The sequence below is a fragment of the Eriocheir sinensis genome, chromosome 28, assembly GCF_024679095.1.
Source record: "Eriocheir sinensis breed Jianghai 21 chromosome 28, ASM2467909v1, whole genome shotgun sequence".
Taxonomy (NCBI): domain Eukaryota; kingdom Metazoa; phylum Arthropoda; class Malacostraca; order Decapoda; family Varunidae; genus Eriocheir; species Eriocheir sinensis.
In genome coordinates this window covers 3,339,814-3,363,015 of record NC_066536.1, presented here as the reverse complement: position 1 = coordinate 3,363,015, position 23,202 = coordinate 3,339,814, and the positions used below count along the sequence as shown (strand labels likewise).

Sequence of the window (23,202 nt, the reverse complement as noted above, 5' to 3'; positions counted from 1 at the left end):
CAGTAATGGATTCAGATGCGTCATCACAATCAGGGGTACCAACCATTCCGAGGCGACTAGTCGCGATCGATTCATTTTCACATCCATCGTGCCCAGGTGTTCGATAACTTTTTGTTGAGAGTGTACATGAAAAAGGAGGGTCAAACTACCAAAAGGGTCATTAAACTACCCTTGGAAATGCCGGAAACTCCTACAAAAGCCCTGTCAAATGTGTGATCTTGGGCCCAGGAATGTTTACTATTAAGATGACCCCTAGATTTACCAAGTGTTCATTAATTTTCATATTTGGCAGCTGTTGATGATATTTTTACTTTGATCATATATCATTATTATGTTATATATTTACTGCCTCATCCTTAATTGTGTACGTGTGTGTGTGTGTGTGTGTGTGTGTGTGTGTGTGTGTGTGTTAAGATTTGCCAGCTGTTCATGGTTCAGAGAATGGAGTGCGTTACTTTCTTCGTTTCCTTGTGTTGTCTGTTGAATGATATCTTTTTCAGTATTCAAAATGTATCTGTTCCTTAATCATGCTTTGCCACTGATTTCTCCCCTTACTACGCCCCCCCCCCACACACACACACCTTCCCTTTTCCCATATAACCCACCTCCCATTTCCCACATCCCTCTAGTGCTCCCTCTCCTCCCCTAACATATCTCTCGTGCTCTCTGTCCTCTTACCACTCATCCACTACTCCCCTTTTCCCCATTACACTCGCCTCTCCTCCCCCATATACCTCTAGTTTTCCTTCTTTCCTTAACATATCTCTCGTACTCCTCTCTCCTTTCCTAACATATCTCTATTACTCCCCTTTCTCTCTCTCCTTATCATACCTTCGCTACTCCCCCTTTCCCCCATTTAACCTGTGTAACCTACTCCCCATTTCTCTCGCACTCCCTTCTCTCCCCTTACCATACCTCCTTACTCCCCTTCCCCCTTTAACCTGCGTCTCCTCCTCCCATTTCTCTCCTACTCCCTCCTTTTATCATACCTTCACTGCTCTCCCTTTCCCCAGTTAACTTACGTCTCCTCCTCCAGTGTTTCCCGCCGCCGCCGTGATCATGACGCCTGTCCCACTCATCGTCGTCCTCATCATCCGTCGCGTGTACCTGTGGCGGAAAGGACCCCCGGTGAGTCTTGGTCAGAGGGGTGGCATGATAAAGGTTTCAGTTCGGCATCAAGGTTTCGGTGCTAAGGAGTCGAGTAACAGGCTTCCGTTCTCTGTAAAATGTAAAGATCAGTGAGTTTCAGTTCAATATAAAGTCTCAAAGCAAAGAGTCAGGTAGCAGAGGGTTTATCTTTGAGTTTCTGAGCTTATGAGTCACGTAACTAAGGACTCACTTCAATGTTTCTCGCTACCTGTGGATTTGATGTTAGGTCAGATATTGATGACCTTACTCCAGAATACCAAATCCAGTAGCATACTCGGTTCATCAGAATTTGAATTAAGGCTCGGAACTAATGGGTCATTTACTGAGGCTTCATTTCAATATTCCCTCAGAGCTGATGGGTCACATACCTGCATATCGGCACCAAGGCGACTCTGGCACTTAACGCGACCATTCTTTTCAGCATAGTCTATTCCCTCAATAGGAACAATATTTCCGTGGGCACTTTTTATCAATGATGCATTTCTTCTTCCTTTCAGCCTTTGGTGGGTCTCCTTTACCGTAAAGCAGATACAGGGACGGTAGGCTTCGTTTTATACCTCTGCAATTTAAGGGATTGGGTCTATATATGCGCTTCCTTCTGTTAAGCTTCTCACTGCAGCAGAATCTAGAAACTCGTTTAGTTTTAGAATGGCATATTAGTGTTTTTCAGAGCTAGCGTTCATTACTGCCTAGCTGGTATCATGCAAAGGAAAGGTTTATCTTAGCACTACCGTCATCTAACCTGCTCTCACTGCAGCAGAATCAGTAGACCAAGCGTAAATTTAAAATGGTGTACCAGGCTCGTTTTATGAAGCTCGTGTGTTTTTCTGCCAAACTGGGCGGCAAAGGCATCATTAAGCCCGTGTTGTTTGTTTGTCTGCCCGTTATCAAAATGTCTCCAAAACGGATTGACACTGTCACCAAATACGCCTGATTAAATTTTGTGAAAACTTCTATAACAACTGACTGAATGATGCGGACAATGTTATAAAAATTTCTGAATGAATGAATGATCAGGGTCGGCCATATGATAAAAAGAACAGCCTGTTCTTTGATGGCAGACCAAGAGTGCTTCCAGAGGGAACGATAGCAACTGGAAGATGGTCCGGCCATGGCCCTGAGTGCCAGATTTGCTGATTCACGAAGGGGTGATTCGGCCACTTTCCAGCAAAATCCGATGAAGTCTGTGCAAACCAACTGACTCATTTAACCCGATCGCCATCTTTTCCATCTTAATATATGCCAAGACAGAAATTCTAAGTCTTAGTGGCCGCTTGATTTGACGTAGTTTAAGGACAAACCACCTATACTAGACCAAACGTTCTGTGTGGTCTAAATATTTACGTAAATCTCTCTCTCTCTCTCTCTCTCTCTCTCTCTCCCATTCTATCTTTCCGTTCGTCCTTCCTTCCTTCCGTCATTCCTGGTCTTTTGTCAAGCTGATTTCCTGCTTGTCATCTTCGCAGGAGGAGGAGCAGGAGACCACGAAGAAGGAGGAGGCGAATGGCAATGTGGAGGCTGGCGGGGCAAAGGCAGTGGCCAATGGAGTGAAGACGGAAGCAGACGGAGGGAAGGCGGTGGTAGACGGAGGGAAGGCGGAGAGGCACTGCTCGGTTGCTTCAGCGAAGGCAGGAATAGAAAACCCAGGGCTGGAGTTGGAGGAAAACCTCTGAAACCTCACTTCCCCCCCTCCCCCTCCACCTCCATACACTCTCTCTCTCTCTCTCTCACACACACACACACACACTCTCTCTCTCTCTCTATATATATATATATATATATATATATATATATATATATATATATATATATATATATATATATATATATATATATATATATATATATATATATATATATATATATATATATATATATATATATATATATATATATATATATATATATATATATATATATATATATATATATATATATATATATGTGTGTGTGTGTGTGTGTGTGTGTGTGTGTGTGTGTGTGTGTGTGTGTGTGTGTGTTTTATCATTAGTGAATTTCATACAAACAGGTTGTGATATACAACATGACAATTATATGTATGCAAATATTTTTAATGTATATTTTATTGAGAGAAATACATTCTAACTCTATCTTTTTGACGATGATTATTCAGTACCTGAAAAAAAAAGCATTTATATCTATATCTATATCTATCTATCTATCTATCTATCTATCTATCTATATCTATCTATATCTATCTATATCTATCTATCTATATATATATATATATATATATATATATATATATATATATATATATATATATATATATGTATATATATATATATATATATGAAGAAATATCATTTGTTTAATTTAGCTCTGTGGGCACATCAGGAGAGGTTTGTAGCGACTTGTTTGTATTGTTTGAAAGAAATTAAACCAAACGCATAAGTCAAGTCCACGCATAATGGTTGATGGGGAGATTTATCAGTGTTTAAACTGGCGAAGTCGAATGGCGGGGTAGGTTGGGGGGCGAGAAGTGTGACGAAGGGAAGGGCGTGAGGGAAGACGACCTTTTAAAGGGGGGAGGGGAATGTATTTAGTAGATTGAAGTTCTGATCAGTAAATGAGGATATTAGTTGTATTATTCTTCATGCTAAAAAAAACAAAAAAAACAAGGAATGACGATAAAAAGAAGGAAAAAAGGGAGTGACCAGCAGGTGTGTAAGGGAGGTACTTCATATGGTTTTCCTGACACACACACACACACACACACACACACACACACACACACAACAATATTCATTATTTAAGCCTAATTTTGTGAAGTCTTCCATTTGAAAATAAGGAAGTAACCTTATGCACTATACGTCCGGAGAGCAATTTGTCTTAGCTCAGGGCGATTTTGATCGGTATTGTTGTCATTATAATCAGTTTTTAATGAGTCAACTGCAGGATAAAGGCCTTTCACAAGGTCTTTTGCCTCTCTGTTTAATTGTAGTGTACTGCACACACACACACACACACACACACACACACACACACAGGAAGGCAAATAAGCGAAAAATGTAGATTCTAAGAATAATTACTAAATCCCAAAACATGGGAACTTATAGAGAAAGACTAAATAAACTTGAAGTAGACTGCCTGCATGGGGATATATTTGAGGTTTTTAAACGAAGTAAGGAAATTAACAAAGGGCGATTAAGATGAAGCACTTATGTAAAAAAAATTATGTATAAGAACACGCAGTATTGGGAACAAGTTCGATAAATTCAAGTTCAGGAAGAAAATAGGTAAAAGCTGGTTCACGAACCGGGTGGTGGATGAGTGGAACCAACTGAGCAGGCAGGTAGTTGGGGTGTGTAGTTGAGGCAAACAAAATTAAAAGCTTTAATGGAGGTTAGATGTATTTATGGTTGGGAAGGGAATCTGGTAAATAACCCATCTGCGAAGCTGCCACGTATAGACCGTGCGGCCTCTTGAAGTCTCCTTATATCCTCATATATCCGTGGCTTATACGGCTTCGAAGCTTCCTCTCCGAACCTTCTCACAGCTGATCGGAGGCAGGTGGCGGCAAGGGTAGTGAAACGACAGGGCTTGTGTGGGGCTGACTGCTTTTCGTCGCTGTGTCCGCTCTGAACCTCACCTGCTGCCCACCTTTCATGGTCATGCTGAGCCCGACCACCCAAGGCAAGATTTATTTCATAGGTTTCATGGATCTGTCCAGATACTTTTTTGGAGGGTAATTTCAAGATATTAGGACTGCTACGTTCTGATCTTATTCTCTTCGTTCCCTCCCTCCCCTACGTCCTTTTACAAGTCACACCTCGCATTTCTCCTATGCCTTCCTCAGTCCTTGATTTTTGGCTCCCGACGCACGGCCTTTATCCATTTCATGGTAAATTTGTACTTTCCACTAGTAAAAGATTCAGTCATCGAACCTATGTTCTCCTAGAGATCCTAGAGAGGGAGAGATACGGCAGCCCGCCATATTGAGGTCCACGGGGATTTTACATATTCTATTTGTGTGTCATCAGGCAATTTACAATACTTGAATGTTAATGTCCAACAAGGTCTTTCCTGCAGCGTATGTTATTCAACAAGGCACATATGGCCTCAGGTAGAATCAGTGTCATATCTATCATTCTATAGGATCTCTACCTAGCCTCTACCCAGACAAGCACTGATGTACGATTACTGCCTGCACAGTGCGGAATATGTACTCTACCTCTAAGGGAGTGAAAAGACAACATCTACTCCCTCTACACCAAAATTCTGATGTTATTGATACGTTAAATGTTATCTTCCAATCTACGATTAAGATTCGTTTTAGTACCGTGCCAGAATTTCATTACCAACCTTATGAAACCTCACTAGCTCTTCATATAGCTTTTCTACAAACTTTTAAAATTCAATTCAAGGATTATTTATTGTTGAAAATAGGGGATAATATTCACGAAAGCGCAGCCCCCTCTGGCGGCGACCGCGGCGGCGGTGCAGCCGGTGTTGCGAGAAATACCTCCTCGGAGGAATAAGTCGCATATACATGTGGGGGGGGGTCCAGGGGGCCGCAGCCCCCCTTGGTTAGAAGGGGGGTCGAGGGGGGCGAAGCCCCCCCCCGTTAGCAGATCGTAAAGTTTGCTTGGAGTAGTTTAAATATGCTCCCCCACCCTAAACCCTCTGAGCTATTTTGCGGCGGCGGCGGGGGGCTGCCGCCGCGGACGCCGCCAAGGGAAGGACGCTTTTGTAAATATATTATCCCCTATTTTCAACAATAAGTAGTCCTTGAATTGGATTTTGAAAACTTTTCCATGATTGTTGAACGTTTGTAGAAAAGATATATGAAGAGCAAGTGATGTTTCATAAGGTAGGTAATGAAACACTGGCACGGTACTAAAACGAATCCTTACCCCAATCTACTTTACGGCAGACAATGTATTTTACCCACGTAATCCACATCATACATATCCTATTCCCGTCTTCTTGTTGGCTCCTGAGGAACCTATAAAGTGTCAAGCCACATATTGATATATTACTGAAGCCCAATACGGAACATAACCCTTTATTGAGCAGAAAACGTCCTGAGAACTGCTGGCATTCTCCCTTATTTACAAGGCAGCAAGGCCGCCTCTGTCCACACAATGGCGCCCACGAGTGCCAGCCAGTCACAGGCCACTGCCAGTAGAGTGTCGCATCTCTCCTTCTCAAGGATCTTTAGGATTTCCGATGCATTTCTATGCGTTGGACGACATTCACCATAACAGCCGTATGAAATACAGTTTTGCCTGAAGGGCGGTGGTGTGGGGGGAGGGGATAGCGGAGGGTAGCCAGAATTGAGTCTCGGAAGGACCCCCGGGAAGGGCGTCATAGGGAGTGCGTGTGTTCCTGTTGATTGGTTGATACAAAATACATACGAGAACATCGGTTAATTAAACCACACAATTCAATACTACTTAAAATCATCAAAATATTACCAAGATCTTGTACAACCGGATCTCATAATCTGGGGTATTGTTGTTTGCCGCGCCCGATTTAACGTTTATGTTTGACTTTTTTTCATCTTGTGCATCTTGGGCGGCTTGGAAACTATGCATCACAAACTTTCTCTTGTGTGTAGAGAACAAGGGCAAAACGCCTACGAACTATTTATAGTCTGGCTTGAAATGTCCGTAGATTTATTTTTCACATATGGACCTGTTCTGTGTTAATAGTTTGATTGCCTCTTCGTTTTCCTCATCAACTGATAAAACATAAACTCATTCCTGAGGTAACTGCTTGTTTTGAGTTTGTAATCTTCAGCCCAGACGTATGAATTTCCAAGAAATTCATAAAATATACTGGAGTAGTGTAAGAAGGATGTATCAAGGAGGAAAGGAATAATTTATTGTATACTATTGAAGTTCTAATGGGGACAGCATATATTGATATGATGATGATGATAATAATAATAATAATAATAATAATAATAATAATAATAATAATAATAATAATAATAATAATAATAATAATAATAATAATAATAATAATAATTTGAGAAAAATAAGAATGTAAGATAACGATATCGTGAAGGCATTTATAGTTATCGTAACTCGTTATGTAACAGTCTTCTTTAGATTCATGTCACCATCTTGAGATAAGTTGCAGCTGCAGCACCACCACCACCAGTGTCACTACTAGCACCACCACCACCACCATCACTATTTCCCGTTTGAAAATTTCCCTACTCTTCCCTTCCCCCGCCTTCCTCTTCCATCACGCCAGCCACAGTCCTTGCATCGCGTGGGTGTGCTGCCGTAGCTCCTTATCTCTCCTGTAGCAACTGTATCACCTCCGTATAGCGTGATAGGCGCCAGTAGCTGTACCTTTCCGCCCGTCGCTGTCCTGCTCACCTTTGTTGCCAGGTGAGCAGGGCGGCAGTGGTCAGTCAGGTGTTAACAACGGTACACTTGTTCTCTTCACCTTGCTAGCTGCTGCCACGCCCCCAGCAATGACACCCGTCCACACACACACAAAATGATAAAAGCAAAGAAAGAAAGTCTTTAATTACCGAGCCCAATGTTTGAACTTTAAAAAAAAGTTAAATAAACAAATTAGTCATACACGAGATGCAAATGTACACGATGGCTCTGGGGCTTAAAGAGAAGCATCATGTAACAAAAAAGATGCAGATAAATACAAAACAGTAGGCCTAAGTGAATCGATTTTAGAGAATAGCAACTAAAAAGAAATTGAAAATACTATCGCTATTGACACTATTTTCCATGCATATTTGAAAACGGGAAAGTGGGAGAGAGGCAGTGAGTGGGAGTCAGGAGTCAAAAAAAATGGAAAGGGGGTAAGAGGGAAAGACAGAAAATGGAGCAGAAAAGAGAATGAAGAAAATGTGAAGTTTACATAGTGTGAATTAGGAAGGGAAGAGGTGGCGGGCATCTACATTCCTGATAGACAACTTGTGACTGGCGCGGCTGACGATAACTGAATTTAATTAAATAAGAAAAAAAATCCAGACAGAAATTAGAAGTTACAGGCTTACATTGTGTAAAAGCGAGTATCTGGTCAGGTCTGGTGGATACTTGTATATTTTTTTTTCATTTATTTTGTGCGCGCACACGCACGCACGCACGCACGTGTCAACAAGTAGTCAACATAACATGCACATCTAACACAAACTGGTAATTTCTGGAGGGAGAGGCGGCGCCGCGGCAGCTCGGAGCTACCCAACCAGAAGGGGGAAGTTGAGTCGCTGGGACTAAGCTACCGTGAGTGGCCTTGATCAAATGAATAGACTATAGATGGAAGAAAAGCCATGGGAGCTGATGATATGCCAGAACAAGTGATGAAAGAATGCAATGAAGAATTGATAGAGCCAATTTATGATATAAGTTGTTCATTAGAGTCAGGTACGGTGCCGAGAGAATGGAAAAGAGCAAACATTATACTAATTTATAAGGGAACAGACATGAGCCATTATATTATAGACCAGTTTTACAAGTGTAATCTGTAAAATGTGTGAAAGAATTATAAATAAAACAATGGGTTGAACGTCTGGAAAGAGAATAATTAATAAGCGAGTCAGTTTAGATTTAGGCAAGGTAAGTCGTGTCATAAATTTGATTTGTTTTAACTCGAGACTAATAGAACAGAATAGAAAGAGATGGATGGATGGATTGTATATACCTAGACCTGAAAAAAAGCTTTTGATAAAGTGCCGCATAATAGACTATTGTGGAAATTAGAGTATAGAGGAGGGCTGGGAGGCAGTATGAAAAACTGGATGAGAGATTATCTGGTAGGAAGAGAAATGAGAACAGTGGTAAGGGATGAAAAATCGGAATGGAGAAAAGTGATACGAGGAGTGCCGCAGGGATCTGTACTTGCACCAATAATGTTCTTGATTTATATTAACGACATGCCAGAAAGAGTAAAAAGCTACATGAGCTTGTTTGCGGATGATGCAAAGCTGCAAAGAAGGCTAAGGACGGAGGAAGATTGTAAGAGGTTGCAGGAGGATCTGAATGCAATATGTGAGTGGAGCAACAAATAGGAGATGGAGTTCAATGCAAACAAATGTCACATATTGAGAATGGGAAAAAGTAGAAATAGACCCCTGAAACAATATAAAATGGGTGAGACATAAGTGTGGTTAAGGAAGAGAAAGACCTGGGAGTGACAATTCAGGATTCTTTGACGCCAGAAAAACAAATTAACAGGATATTTGGCGATACATATAGACTATTGCAGAATGTTAGATTTGCATTCCACTATATGTATATAGATATGAGGACAAAGATAATAAAGGAAATGATTAGACCAAAGTTAGAATATGCAGCAGTGGTATGGTCCTCACACACACACACACACACACAAAAGGATGTAAAGAAACTGGAAAGAGTTCAGAGAATTTCAACAAAAATGATACCTGAGCTCTCAAATCTGCCATATAAAGAAAGATTGGAACGCATGAACCTGCCAACTTTGTAACAGAGGAGAGAAAGGGGAGACTTGATAATGATGTTTAAGTTGATGAGTGGTATGGGTAAGGTAGATAGAGAGGACTTGGTGAAGAGAGAGCAAAGGAGAGGATTGAGAGGACACAACAAGAAGCTGAGAAAGGGAACATGCTTCAGAGACGAAAAGAAGGACAGCTTTCCTAATAGAAGTGAGGATTTCTGGAACAGTTTGGCGGAGGAAGTGGTGGAGGCGAAGAGTGTCCACCAAATCAAAGAAAGAATGGGGTAAACGTAAAGGAGACAGGACTATCTGCATCAAGCTCAGGCCCTGCATGCTACAAATAGATAAATACAAATAAGTAAACACACACACACACACACACACACACACACACACACACACACACACACACACACACACACTATCCCCCTAGCTCCTGCGACAAGAGGAGGGCTGTACTTTTCTCATGGTCCTCCTCTTCCTCCTCACCTCAATTTTTCTGTCTCTTTATGGGATTTTTCATCGTCCTTCTGCACTCCTCCACCTCGTATTGTCTTCATGCCTGATCTTATTCTCTTATTCTTCCTCCTCCTCCTCCTCCTCTTCATTAATATATGCGCATTAAATGACGCAGTGGGTTTCGAAAGGTATGTATTAACACACACACACACACACACACACACACACACACACACACACACACACACACACACACACACTTCTGATAACATTTTTACACACTCAAGTGATAACTTTTTAACCTTTTATTGACGCGACAAGATTAAATGAATCTTGCTTTATATTATTAATTTTTTCGTCTAGTCATATTATTTCATCGCCCTCTTTCATTTAAAATTTTTTTTTTAGCTTAGTCATTTTGGGGAGAGGATTTGTTTGCTGTATTTGTGTGTGCTTATGCGTGTGTGCGTGCGTGCATGCGTGCGCACCGAAGGCAGCTCAAGAACATTATAAAAAGATGGAAAAAATCTTACTATGTGCTGCCCTCAGAGGCATGGGGGAGGAGCCTAGTCCAGCTACATTTAAAAATATTATATTAAAATATATAAATTCATATGTATACATACAAAAGCTTTCAACCTATATGTTTTGCAGGGGCAAATGAGCCATAGTTAATTTAAAATCCGTCAGCACGCGCGCTTGCTGGCACGCGCGAAAGCACTCGAAATAATTCAACTGCAAGAATATACTCCTCTCGCCTCTCTTGCTCCGTAGTTATTGAACAATACCCACGAAATTGCATATAGTTACAATTTTGGGAATAATTTTGGGTGGACTTTAAGAACAGCTGGCAGCAAATCTTATTGGCTGATGATGCAGCGATGTGAAAGGTGGAAGTGAATTTGATGCTGTAGTGCAGGGAGATTTAGCAACGTCTTTGCCTCGCGACGCCAGAATTAGGCAAACACTTATGAAGGGTCGTCGTGTACACAACCAATGAGCACACTGCATCGCTGCCTAGACTTCTTCCTTGCCGGGAATCTTCAGGTTGTGGCGTCGTGAAGAGAACTGAATAATATCCTAATGCCGAGGGAGCGAGTCGGCGAGGGTGTTGGGTCTGGCCAGGGCTTGAGTATGGCATCTTATGGCAGCTGGGATATTGCATATTCCTTCGTGAAAGAAACAGACAGGGTGTCTGTGCTTCCCTGCTGAGAAGTGACGCATCACTGGTCTAAAACGCAAAAAACCACTAAAGACGCTGCAGCAAGTATTAAGTAATCAGTGACGGCAAGCAGGCAACTGACTATCAGCCGGTGCTCACGTGCTGGAGATCTTCCACTCTCACTCTTAGTACTAACAGCGTCACCTGCATCCCCACGCCACCCGCCGCACAGTACGGTTGGGAACTGAGCTGCGGAGGCCCAGGAGAACCTTCTCATATTTTCACCTTGTAAACTTTGTGACGACGTTTGACAACTTTCTTGCTCATCTCCTAACCATCAAACTTTTTGGACCATTTTTTCTCCCCTTCTGGGCTGATCGATAAATGGGTACCTGGGGAAACATGGGAAAGGTAAACTATGGTAACTCGAATGTCATACTTGCTCATGGTGTCCCGTGGTAATGGGTTCACACGCAACACATTCACTAGAGCTAATTCGTCGGAAAAGAGCTCCGAGGCCACGCGTAGCTATATATATATATATATATATATATATATATATATATATATATATATATATATATATATATATATATATATATATATATATATATAGATGGGTCATCAGATCGGAATTTTCACAGTTGCCTTACGAGTGGTAAATTGTGGCAATACCGGATTTCACAGTGGCTCGTGTTCCGGAATACATGGTTGTTACCTACCACAGGGTTAAAGTGCCAACGGACCGGAGATGAGCATCGCTGCCACGCGCAGCTGCAGCGTATGCACCCACCTTGCACCCACCTACCCATTCTTACAACAGGAACCCCGAATAACTAATTTGACTGAAGAATACACCTGGCAGTGGGACTGAGGTAGGCTTGGGTGACTGTTGACCCACGTCTCAAACAGGTCTGGGTCCGAATGGCGGCCACCACCACCGGGGCGGGAAACTGACCCGGCCAACGAGGCGGCAGTGCATAATCCTTCCGCGGCCAAGTGACTCATAGAACTTGAGGGCACAAGCTTATCTGGGAAGGTAACAGTACTAACACATACTGTGAGTACGGGGCTGCGGCCCAGCGCTGTGTCACTGGGAAACAGAACTGAGGAAAAGACCCACTGGTGCGTACTCGTTCAAGTTACTTGTCGCCAGCGAGGGAAAGCATTAGCTTGTTATTTTCTTTCACCTGGGGCGTTACCCACCTCTTAGTCAGGTGATGCTGGAAACCTCGCTTCGTTGATGCCTTGTGCATACATGTGACGAGCAGGTGCTGGGTGGGACAGGGAAGTCGTTGGCCGGGTGTGTTGCATTCTTGCAGGGGGCAGCGACGCTTATGGTAGGCTACCTTGGTCTGGGTTTACATATTAGTCAACAGCTGAGAGCTGTCTACCTTGACTGTTGAATAAGGTCAGGCGCGTCAAGCCGGTTACTGGATATCAGTACTTTATTTGGCAGGCACGCTCCATTACTACCATATTTACTGAAGTACCCAACGCTTCCTCGCACCGTTATGTCTGGCTCGTCGCGCTGGGTGAGGGGCGCAAGACTCTTCCTTTACTGCGAGGGGAAAGTGGACTTAGAAAACTAAAGAAAAAGAATGGATATAAATTTATTTACATTCTCTGACCTATGTTGATGATTTTGGCGTGGAGGCGTGGCCACGCAAAGGTCAGCGAGACGAGAGTACAGTGCTGAGTAGAGCACGGAGCAGACGGTGAGGACGGCGAGTAGGGCGAAAGGGAGTGTTGCTAGGGTGGACGTCAGGGGGGAGAAAAGGGCGGGGAAAAGAACCTTTTTCTTGGGTCATTGGTACAGGGTACGGAAGGATGAAAAGGAGGAGACTGGTGTGTTGCGAAGGGGAGGCAGGATGGTGACGGGGATGGTCTGAGGCGATAGACGCGACGCCGGTAGTGAGCAGTGGTTTGTCGGTAGGAATGGCGACGCATGTGAGCAGCAGCTGTGAAGGTAGAAGCATGAAACACGCGTAGTGTTCTTATGAAATTATTGGCATATAAAGGATAGTTGCTGCAACCTGCGAATTATAAGATCACATGGACAATTATGGCGAAAGTTACTTTCACAGTCAGAAAAACGAAAAAAAAAGTTACTCGAAATGCTGCAGCATGGCTAACAGGGTGTTAAAGGATATCACGGATTGAAATAGTGACGCGCTTGGTTTACTACTTCGCCTCTTGGCCAAGATCAGTGTTTCGTTGTATGTTATAGTTGTTAGACGGAGGGACAAAGGCGGAGAGGGCAAGAGAAGGGCGTCAACAAACCTGGTTCAGCCTCGGCCGTCATTATCTTGAGCCAAGAATGGAAGTGGATGATGATGCTGCATGTGTAGAGAAGTCATGCTCGACCAACTTGTTTCCTGAGCGAGGCGAGGAGATTGACCTGCTCAGGAATACAAGGCACACACCCTCCAAAGCTTACTTGGTTTGCTCTAAATCTGAAGTAAAATTAATGTAGTCCGAGTAAAAGCAATAAAACCACCACTAGGAAATTGACTCATGTAGGAGAGACTTGGGCAATGACCTGCCTGCTGTGTTTGTGTGTGTGTGTTTGTGTGTGTGTGTGTCCCCATCGCCAACTTTCCTCGTGTTACTGCGCATTGTGTGTGTGTTCGTGTGTGTGTAATTCACCTCTTGGTCTGCTGCGGGTCTCTCGAGACAGCCAGCCGTTCCCCTACGGAAGAGCACAGAGCTCATAGCACCGATCTTTGGGTAGGACTGAGGCCACTCCCACTGTCCCACACAACACACCACAACACCGAGGTCACAACTCCTTGCCTGACGTCGCGTACCTACTAGGTGAACAGGGGCTACACGTGAAAGATAAACCCAACTTATCTTCACCCGGCCTGGGAATCAAACCCCGGTCCTTCTGGTTGTGAGGCAGACGCTCTATCCACTGAGCTACCGGGCCGTGTGTGTGTGTGTGTGTGTGTGTGTGTGTGTGTGTGTGTGTGTGTGTGTGTGTGTGTGTGTGTGTGTGTGTGTGTGTGTGTGTGTGTGTAATAAGAGCATGTGTGTGTGTGTGTGTGTGTGTGTGTAGACATACATTATTGCCAATCACTCTTAACCACTCTTTAACAATTCCAGTGTCTGTGAAGCAACAATTTATAATATATATATATATATATATATATATATATATATATATATATATATATATATATATATATATATATATATATATATATATATATATATATCGACTTATCGACTTATCGACATATTAAAAAAAAGTATAACATTCCTTTTTTTTTTTCAGTCTTATTAATTTGGAACTGATGTTTCATTGCTATTAGATCATGTACATGACAGTATCCCCCTAAACACTTGGAGGTCGAATACACTTCGAACCTAGACAAGCACAGCTACAGTCGTGCACCGACACGTGAATCCAAGGCAAGCAGACGAGCAGGCAAACACACCAACCTCCACAAGTAAACACTCCCACACACGGCGCCTCCGTCAACGATATGGTAAATAGTGCCGCGTGGAGACTGGGAAGGGAAGCTGAGGTGGAGGGTGTTGAGGGATGCTTGTGTGGGAATTGCAGATTGATGGTAAGATAGGTAGAATGTAGGACGGGTGACAGGTATGAACACCCTGCTGTGATGGCAATGTTTACCACGGTGAACGGAGACTTGTATCTCCTCACGACCCATGAGTGCCTGGCGAGTGGTAGTCTCCGCCACGGTAGGTGTTCAAGGCGTCCGCTGCTCGCCCAAATGAGTGATGTTTTGAGTTGGCGTGGCGTGTCAGGCTGAGGAATAACACAGTAATGCCTCTCTAGGACGCGCTGGGGTCAGATACATCAGCGGTCGTTCCTGGAAGGCTCGAGACATTACCGCCGGCCAGCGTGGCGCCTGAGCTGCGACACGTGACGGACTCGGCGCCGCTTATTGTTGGGAGGGGGCGCCGCGCCCTCCAGGACCTAGCGGAGCCGATAATGCTTTTGTGTATCGCTTTTAAAAGCTCATCCTGATCCTTCTCTTCCTCCTGTCTGTCCGTAGAGGCCAAATGCGCGTAATAGAGCCAGGGACAGTAGCGGGTGTGTGGGCGGCCCTTGTCTGCCTGCCACACTACATCCACGTGATCACACTGGGCCCACCCTCCCCCCGTCTTGCTTTCCTCCCTGCCACCCCCGCCCGTGCCTCCTGACCTGCCTTAGGAGCCGGGCATAGTATTCAAGTGTGCATCCAATAGCTGTGAGTTTTATCCTTGTTTCTATCGTGTTCAGTGTAACACAAGGATACTGATGTAGCCTAAATGAAAATATGATCTTTTATGAAATATTCATGCGTAGAAACTGCAGTTTTCCCAATGCACCGTGAGTGCTGTGTGCCGCCGATGTTCCGTCCCACCGCCAGCTTCCCGACAAGGGAGCGAAAATTGGGGTGAGGAAAGGGTCAGGGGAGGTATAGTTATACCTCCCCTCCCCTTCACCATTGCCTCCCACCCCTCCCACCTTCCCCACCTCTCACCGGCCGTATATAAATACGCTGTTCACAGTAGTCTACCATTCTCTGAGGTTCCTGACGCTGTGTAGCACCTTCGCGCGTGGCTCCAACACTCCGTGTAGCGACTCCCCAGACAGGTATTCCTTGGTTCTCGGTCTTAGCCTCTTAGGACAGTCGTGTTTAGCCTGCATGGTGGACAGGGATGCTCCCAGTGTAGGGTGAAGGATAGGGAGTGTTAGATGGCTGCCTAGCATCACGGAGCACTGCTTTGGTGCCAGTTTGCTCATGAATGAAAAGAAATGTTATTATCACTTTCTTTTCTCAACATGGACACCAGTGAGGAGCTGACCCCGAACTACCCGAGTACAGTTACCACTGGTGGCGCGCGTACAAGTCTTACCTGTGGACGGAGGTGCTGACGGCGACATGACTACCATAGAGAAAGTTTTACTCCTGGACGGCGTGGACCCGGTGTGCGGGGAGGTCCTTCGGGAGGCCGGCATCTCAGTCACTACACGTGGAAAACTCACAAAGGAAGAGCTCATCAAGGAACTAACGGTGAGAAGCAGGTGGCGTGGCGGGGTATTGCTGTCTTCGCTGGGTAGCGTGATCCAAGGGGCGTGATCTAGGGGGATTTATGGTGCCTTTCTTTCAAAGGTGGTAATCAGAGGTTATGATTAGGCAGGCAAGTGAAATGATTTTATAGAGATTCTTTATATCTGATGTTATTGATTGATTGATAGTTTATTTGTTAGCGACATCGAAGTGTTTTTTTTTTTGAGAGAGAGAGAGAGAGAGAGAGAGAGAGAGAGAGAGAGAGAGAGAGAGAGAGAGATGGGTATGGCAAAGCGAGTATTTATTTCTTAGTCATGTAGACTCTCTCTCTCTCTCTCTCTCTCTCTCTCTCTCTCTAAAACAGAAAACACTTTACAACATTTCTCTAGTGAATGGCGCCGGTCCACAAACATGTAGGCCTAACCTGTGGCCTATGTCGGAAAAGTCCTAACTGATAAGAACTTAGTGGGTCAGTTTGTTTTCACTCTCCAAAAGCTGTTTCGTTCCAAGTCCTGAGTCCCCACCTCTCCGACTTGAGAAAATTGTAACACCAGTACTTCTCGCTCCCCACCTTTATCCCGTCTCTCACCTCTGCCTTTCCCTTCATCTGCCACCTTGCCGACAGAAGGAAAAATTGTGGCTCTATCTCTTCTCTCCTTCCTCTTGTCTCTCATCTCTGCCTCTTTCTTCTTCTTTCTTCTTTCTCTCATCTCCTTTCTCTCCACCATCTTCCTATTTCGTGTTTAGAAAGTCAAGACCTTCCTCGCCTCTTATCTTCAATCTTACTCCAGTTGTTTGCCTTCTCTCCTCCCACTTTCTCTTCTATCTTCTCTTAGCCCCTTCCACTCTATTCCTTCTTGGGGCATCAGTGTTGCCCTCTGTTGGCTCTGGACTTTTCTCTCGCTTCCACGGGTCAATCAACTCCGGCAAGACCTTGAGTCTCATAGACATCACAGCATCCCTCTCTACCTCTCCCTTCATCACATTTTTTTCATTCCAGTATTTTGGTTTGTACTTGCTTTCCTGCTGTCTACCCTAACTTTCTTCTATTTTTTCTTATTTATGTCCATGAGTAAATGTTGATCATCATTTCATATATTTTGTGTGTTTGGGCCAATATGTACCTTGGCAGCTCGCATCTTGATCCATCTCACCGCTGGTGAAGGTTCCCATGCAAACCCCACTGTTCTTGCTGTTGAGTTGCTTGAGTGAGTGTGTGTGTGGGGGGGGTGCTTCAGTAAGTTAGAAGCTGCAACACAACTTTCCTTTCGTGTGTGGCTATTTCTAGCCGAATCGGAGAGTGTTGTCCCTATTTATGTCTCCGACAAATCATTTAAAACTTTTCAGAATATGTTTGTATCTCATGATAAAGTGTCTTGATATCTGTGAGCCATGAGTTTGATACTGGTTGATACTGGTGATTATCGCGCGCGCGTGTGTGCGTGGGGGGGGGGGGGGAGGCAAATTCACTGATTTCTGTTAGGCCTTCCTCCTGATTTCTGTTAGGCCTTCCTCCTGATTTCTGTTAGGCCTTCCTCCTGATTTCTGTTAGGCCTTCCTCCTGATTTCTGTTAGGCCTTCCTCCTGATTTCTGTTAGGCCTTCCTCCAAGTCAGTAATCTGCATGTGGTAGTGCATGAGGGTGGGTGGGACTCGGTGGGGTCTGGCCGAGACGTATGACCGAGGTAGCTTAAGGGAGAAACGCCAACCTCTCATTTTCAGCTCAGTTCACTTGAAATTATATAGATTACTCTTTTGATGGGCTGAATGCTGTTTCATGTTTTAGTACTTAGCCTGCTAAAGCCTGGCCATAGCTTTCACCCTTCATCTTTCCAAAACCAACTTTTTTTTTATTTTTTTTATTTTTTTTTATTTATTTATTTTTTTTTTTTTTACCAATTACTTCTTTCTTGTGTCCCAGGATTATGACGGCGTGGTGGTGCGCTCTGCCACGCGCGTCACAGAGGAGGTGCTGGTGGCGGGCGGCGACCGGCTGCGGGTCATCGGACGGGCGGGCACCGGAGTGGACAACATCGATGTGAAAGCGGCCACTCGCAGGGGCGTCATCGTCATGAAGTGAGTGTGTGTGTGTGTGTGTGTGTGTGTGTGTGTGTGTGGGGTGCGGGAGCAGGATAGTTCTTCCTTGTTGTGGGAAGCAAACCGTTGCCACTTCCCTGTAATCAAGTGTTGCCGTGTTTGGTTGCGCAATGAGGGTTGAGGCTCGTTAGCGGGACACGTAGTCACCATTGTCTGTAACTCTACATAATGGCTTATAAGGCAAATCATACTAGATATCGCAGGTAACGTCATATTTAACGTTACTGAAGATCAGAAATAATTGTCTTACTGGACAGTTTGACAAACAATTTTTAGGATCGATAAGTATCGTATCGTTATGCTGTTTGGCCTCGGTTTCTGGCTGGCTCGAAGACCTGCTATGTTGAGTAGATGGACAACGGTTGGATCCTCTCTGCGGGAGCTGGTCGGTACGCCCATGCTCCTGCCACGTGACTGGTGTTGCTATGGGACGATGGAAAATGTTGTTGGTTGCAATTCCCTCGCGGCGCGTGTTGGGGGGACGACTTGTTAGCAGGGAGATTCCACAGGGGGGTATGAGGGAACGAGTCTGACGTCGATATATGATTACCATATAAAAGACATGACCGCTGAAGGGTGAGTCCTTCCCGGGGTATGAGCATGTGTGTGTGGGGGGGTACATGTAACTCTGTGGGCAGTGAGATGACTACGGAACAATGAAGAGGCTAATGTTAATATCGTTGGAGGGAGAGGTGGAGATGGGTCTTGGCGGGATGGGGCGTCAGAGCGGAGACGAGATGAAATCGTCAGAGGAGCGTCGCGTCGGGAGAAGCACGTGGCATGATTAAAACCCTGCCCCTCCGCCAATGATAAAGCGACAATGCAGTGACTCTTATGATCGGGTAATAATGAAGAGTACGAAGAGATACGGAACGGCGGCACTGACCCAAGGACGCCAACTCTTTCATCTCTCATTCAAGGCCGCAGTTAAGACGCCCAGGCCAGTCGCTTCTTCTGCAGATCCCAGACGATCTTTGTCCTCTTTTGTCCTTTGTTCACACCTCTGCTAGATTCTTGAATACTGTATATTCCCCCCCCCCCCCTTTTTTTTTTTTACCTCCATCCGTATATTTCTGCTAGTCTTCCTTTATGATTTATTTGATACTACCGTATTATGTTTACTCAGTTCTTTTCTCCTTTGCCTTAGTTCCATTTTCTAACACAGCTAATGTTGTTTCCTCACTTGTTGATCATTATGCAGATGGCCCCGTTGTATACCTGAGTCTCCCACTGGCGACCCCGTTAGTGGCGGTCCTGGCTGTTGACGGGGACATTAAGAATAGAAGTAATAACATTGGATTGTACTGGCGGACGTGTGGCTGTGTGTGTGTGTGTGTGGGTGTGGATGGGTGTGTGTGGGTGTGGATGGGTGTGTGTGGGTGTGGAGGGAGAGCGTGGTGTCTGTGGTGGAGGGAGATTATGAGTTGATAGAGGGCGAGATAGCGGAGGGAGAAAGGGGGGGCGATGACGGAGGGATGATAATGGCAGGGGCTGAGGGGGGTGATGGTGACGCAGCCTGATAAAAGGAGACACACTCTGGCGTATCTTAACCTTATCTCAGAGCGTGGAAATGTACGCAGTAACATGTTTCCCCCGCCCATCTCCCCCTCCCTTCCGCTCTGCGAGACAGTATTGAGGGGGAGGGGAGTAGACAGAGGTGTAGACAAACTGAATGGGACTTATCGATCCTCTTCTCGCTATCGCCGTCGACCTCCTCTTGATCAGGAACAGATACTGACAGACAGTTTGTATACGTCACACCTTGCTCGGGCACCTGCTTCTCGCTCCGCCAAGACCTTGCTCTTTACTGACTGGCTTGGCAGGGTTGTCAGGGCATCACTATCACCTCAGTCCACTGGTTTCCAGAGAAAAAAAAATCCTCTGTTTAGTTGGTTCACGCTGTGGCGAGCAAATGCAAAATGCTGTGAACTGAATGCTTGTGATGAGTTTATAAAGGTGCACTTTAGATTAGCCATTTTGCCATTTAGCTAATCCCTCTCATTCATTCATTAATGGATTTTCTCAGCTTTATAACAAGCTTTATTTTCTAGTTCTCTTTGCATGGCACCTTCACCCCCTGTGGCCCACTAACCCCCTGACTCCGGCCTTCTCCCTCTCCAGCACCCCTGGAGGTAACACCCTATCTGCCGCTGAGCACACCTGCGCCATGGTGTGCGCACTATCTCGCTCGCTGCCCCAGGCCTGCGCCGCCCTCAAGGACGGCCGCTGGGATCGCAAGACCTACCTGGGCTCCGAGCTGTACGGCAAGACCCTCGCCATCGTGGGTCTGGGCAGGATAGGGCGAGAGGTGAGCAAGATTGAGGCTCTACAATATGTGCTTCAGGGCCGACGCATCCTAGACTTAATATCTGAGCAGTTCAAATGTAGAACATATCTTACATAATAGGGGAAAAGTTTCGTTTACTCGGTCTTATAAAATGTAGCAAATACATACTCTGGTTAGGCAGCATTTTCTTCTCTATTCAGGTCGCGAAGCGAATGCAGGCTTTCGGCATGACGACCATCGGGTATGACCCCATGATCCCGGCGGAGGTGACGGCCGGATGGGGCGTGGAATCCTTGTCCCTGGAGGATCTGTGGCCACGGGCAGACTACATCACCGTGCATACCCCGCTGCTGCCCCATACCAGGAACCTTATCGGCGAGAAGGTCTTCACCGTCTGCAAGCCAGGCGTGCGCGTGGTGAACGTGGCCCGCGGGGGCATCGTGGACGAGGCCGCCCTCCTGAAGGCACTGGACTCCGGGGCGTGCGGTGGCGCTGCGCTCGATGTTTTCTTGGAGGAGCCACCGACGGATTTGACTCTCTGTCAGCACCCAAAGGTGAGACGTTTTTTTGCTTGGACTTCTTGTGCTTTTGTCTGTAACTGATAACATTTTGAAGAAGAAGTCTGTTGTGGCTGGATATCAAGGTGGAAATTTTCTTAAGGACCAACCACTTGTTTCTGATATATGAAGTATTGGTGTGTATGTCAGGTGATCTGCACCCCTCATCTGGGTGCCAACACGGTGGAGGCCCAGAGACGCGTGGCGCTGGAGATCGCTGAGCAGATCGTAGACATGGCAAAGGGACGGCCAATGACTGGCATCGTCAACGCCCCAGCGCTCACCAACGCCAGCAACGAAGCTTTCAAGCCGTGGATCGAGCTGGCCCAGGCCTTTGGATACCTGGTCAATCACCTGTCCAAATCTGCCGATACACCTTCACTCAGCATCAGCGTGGATCTTTACGGTGAGGCGTTGTTGATATGTGTCTGTCACTCCTCACTATTGTGGCTATTTGTACAATGGGTGGTGATGTAAACACAACATCTTGACATGTACACATGTCCTGATCATCTTTGATTTCGGCATGCAGGCAGCGAGGTTAGCAAGATGGAAGCCTTCCTTGGCTCCGCCGTGCTGGTAGGGCTGCTCAAGGGCATGACGCAGAACGGCATCAATCTGGTGAACGCGCCCATGCTGGCCCAGGAAAAGGGCGTCTCCCTCTCCATCACCGCCCACCATAACGCCGTCCCGCCCGTGCTGGCAGCCTCTCCTGACGCTGTGCAAGTCAAAGTCGAGCGGGGTGGCAATTCTCACATCCTTCTCGGTTAGTACTTTGAGGCGCGTAAACTACGGCATCATGGTACACATTAAAATATCCGACTATAAGTAAGGACACCCATGGAATAGTTAATCATGAGTGCCAGAAGTTATAGCTAATACTTGGGGCTCATGGATGCAATGTTGTATTTCAGGTAATGCTGCCTCCGGCCAGGCGACGTTGTACGCCCTGGACGGCTGTGTGTGGGAGTCGGGTCTCACGCTGGGCCGCAACATGCTCTTTTTCTCCGCCTCTCCCACCGCCTCTCCACTGGCAGCTATCGCCACCCAACTGCTGGCGGAGCGCGCGGCCGTCACCTCCCTCCTCTCCTCCGCCCCAACCAAAAAAGAGGTGTGGTACGTGGCTAGGACCGAGGAGTCGGTCACCCTTCCTTCGGGCATCCCAGGAACGCAACTCATGGCTCAGCTCACTTTCTAAGACCCTTGCAGCACGACGTCGTAGTCGACCAGTTGTGGCATCCTACCTAGTGAAAACGAGAATCCCCTGCAAGGCCGCCGTCACCGGGACCTTGCGGGAGTGGCAAGGGTCCCACGAGTGGATACTGCGTCTCTGTGTCTGTAAGGGATGGGAGGCCACCACACCTTTGCCGTCCGTTGACCGACATTTTTTGGCGTCGCAGAACGGGCGGACGATGTGTTAAATGTTTTGTGTACAAGAGGGACGACACATTGTGATTCCCTAATTACATATGTGCACTCAGACATTTACTGTTTACTTAAGTATGAAATGAGCGAACTTGGCTTCCCTTCATAAGTATATCTCATGTCATGTGATGCGTATGATGCACATAACACTCCATTGCTAACATAATTTCACGAACATTGTTGTCACTATACACCACATGTAATCATTGCATATAATATATTTTTCTATATACCTGTATGTTAATCTTATAGAGTGCAAAGTACAAAGCATTTTCTCTACTACAGTTGATGCTTGCAAAACTTTATATTTGTATTGCAGATGCACTTTTCCGGATTGGATTCTGGTTTGTGATCGAATGTTTTCCTCTTTCTTCTCGCCCTCCTCTTTCTCTTCCTCCTTCTCCTATCTATTTTGCCGAGGCTCTGAAATTTACCCCTGTTATGGTTTGTCAAATCTTTATTTGTTACATTTACTATTACTCTTCAATAAAGTATGCACCCACCGAATGACACTTAAAATTTTGTCTAGAGTGACCTGTAAGCATACAGTGACGTGCGGAGGTGTTTTTAGTAGTTATAATGTACTCTGCACTTAACCCCTGCACTCAACATGCTCCAG

General features: G+C 45.5%; 2 protein-coding genes across 5 annotated transcripts in view; both read left to right on the top strand.

The window, feature by feature from the left end:
• Window positions 1–2,872, top strand: part of LOC127004367 (uncharacterized sodium-dependent transporter YocS-like) — a 22,369-nt gene extending 19,497 nt beyond the window's left edge. For all 3 annotated transcript variants that reach the window (XM_050871988.1, XM_050871991.1, XM_050871990.1), the window contains exons 10-11: window positions 1,037–1,128; window positions 2,616–2,872. In XM_050871988.1, coding sequence (XP_050727945.1) covers window positions 1,037–1,128; window positions 2,616–2,822 — 299 coding nt within the window. In that variant the 3' untranslated portion in view covers window positions 2,823–2,872. The remainder of the gene's footprint in view (window positions 1–1,036; window positions 1,129–2,615) is intronic.
• A 1,828-nt stretch (window positions 2,873–4,700) lies between these two features.
• LOC127004364 (D-3-phosphoglycerate dehydrogenase-like) lies at window positions 4,701–23,095 on the top strand. Of its 2 annotated transcripts, none has more exons than XM_050871984.1 (8): window positions 4,701–4,806; window positions 16,001–16,221; window positions 18,139–18,293; window positions 20,436–20,622; window positions 20,802–21,155; window positions 21,309–21,564; window positions 21,691–21,924; window positions 22,073–23,095. In XM_050871984.1, the coding sequence occupies exons 2-8, from the start codon at window positions 16,090–16,092 to the stop codon at window positions 22,354–22,356; spliced, it is 1,602 nt and encodes a 533-aa protein (XP_050727941.1). In that variant the 5' UTR covers window positions 4,701–4,806; window positions 16,001–16,089; the 3' UTR covers window positions 22,357–23,095. The 2 variants fall into 2 exon arrangements, with proteins under 2 accessions (XP_050727941.1, XP_050727940.1); XM_050871983.1 differs by lacking the exon at window positions 4,701–4,806 and adding an exon at window positions 15,644–15,800.
• Window positions 23,096–23,202: the final 107 nt, after the last annotated feature.

Bases quoted from the DNA above. Each gene is read 5' to 3' on its own strand.
- LOC127004364 (XM_050871984.1), top strand. From the start codon at position 16,090: ATGACTACCATAGAGAAAGTTTTACTCCTGGACGGCGTGGACCCGGTG. The intron at 21,156-21,308 runs GTGAGACGTTTT...TGTGTATGTCAG, and splicing joins CTCTCTGTCAGCACCCAAAG to GTGATCTGCACCCCTCATCT. The intron at 21,925-22,072 runs GTTAGTACTTTG...GTTGTATTTCAG, and splicing joins CAATTCTCACATCCTTCTCG to GTAATGCTGCCTCCGGCCAG.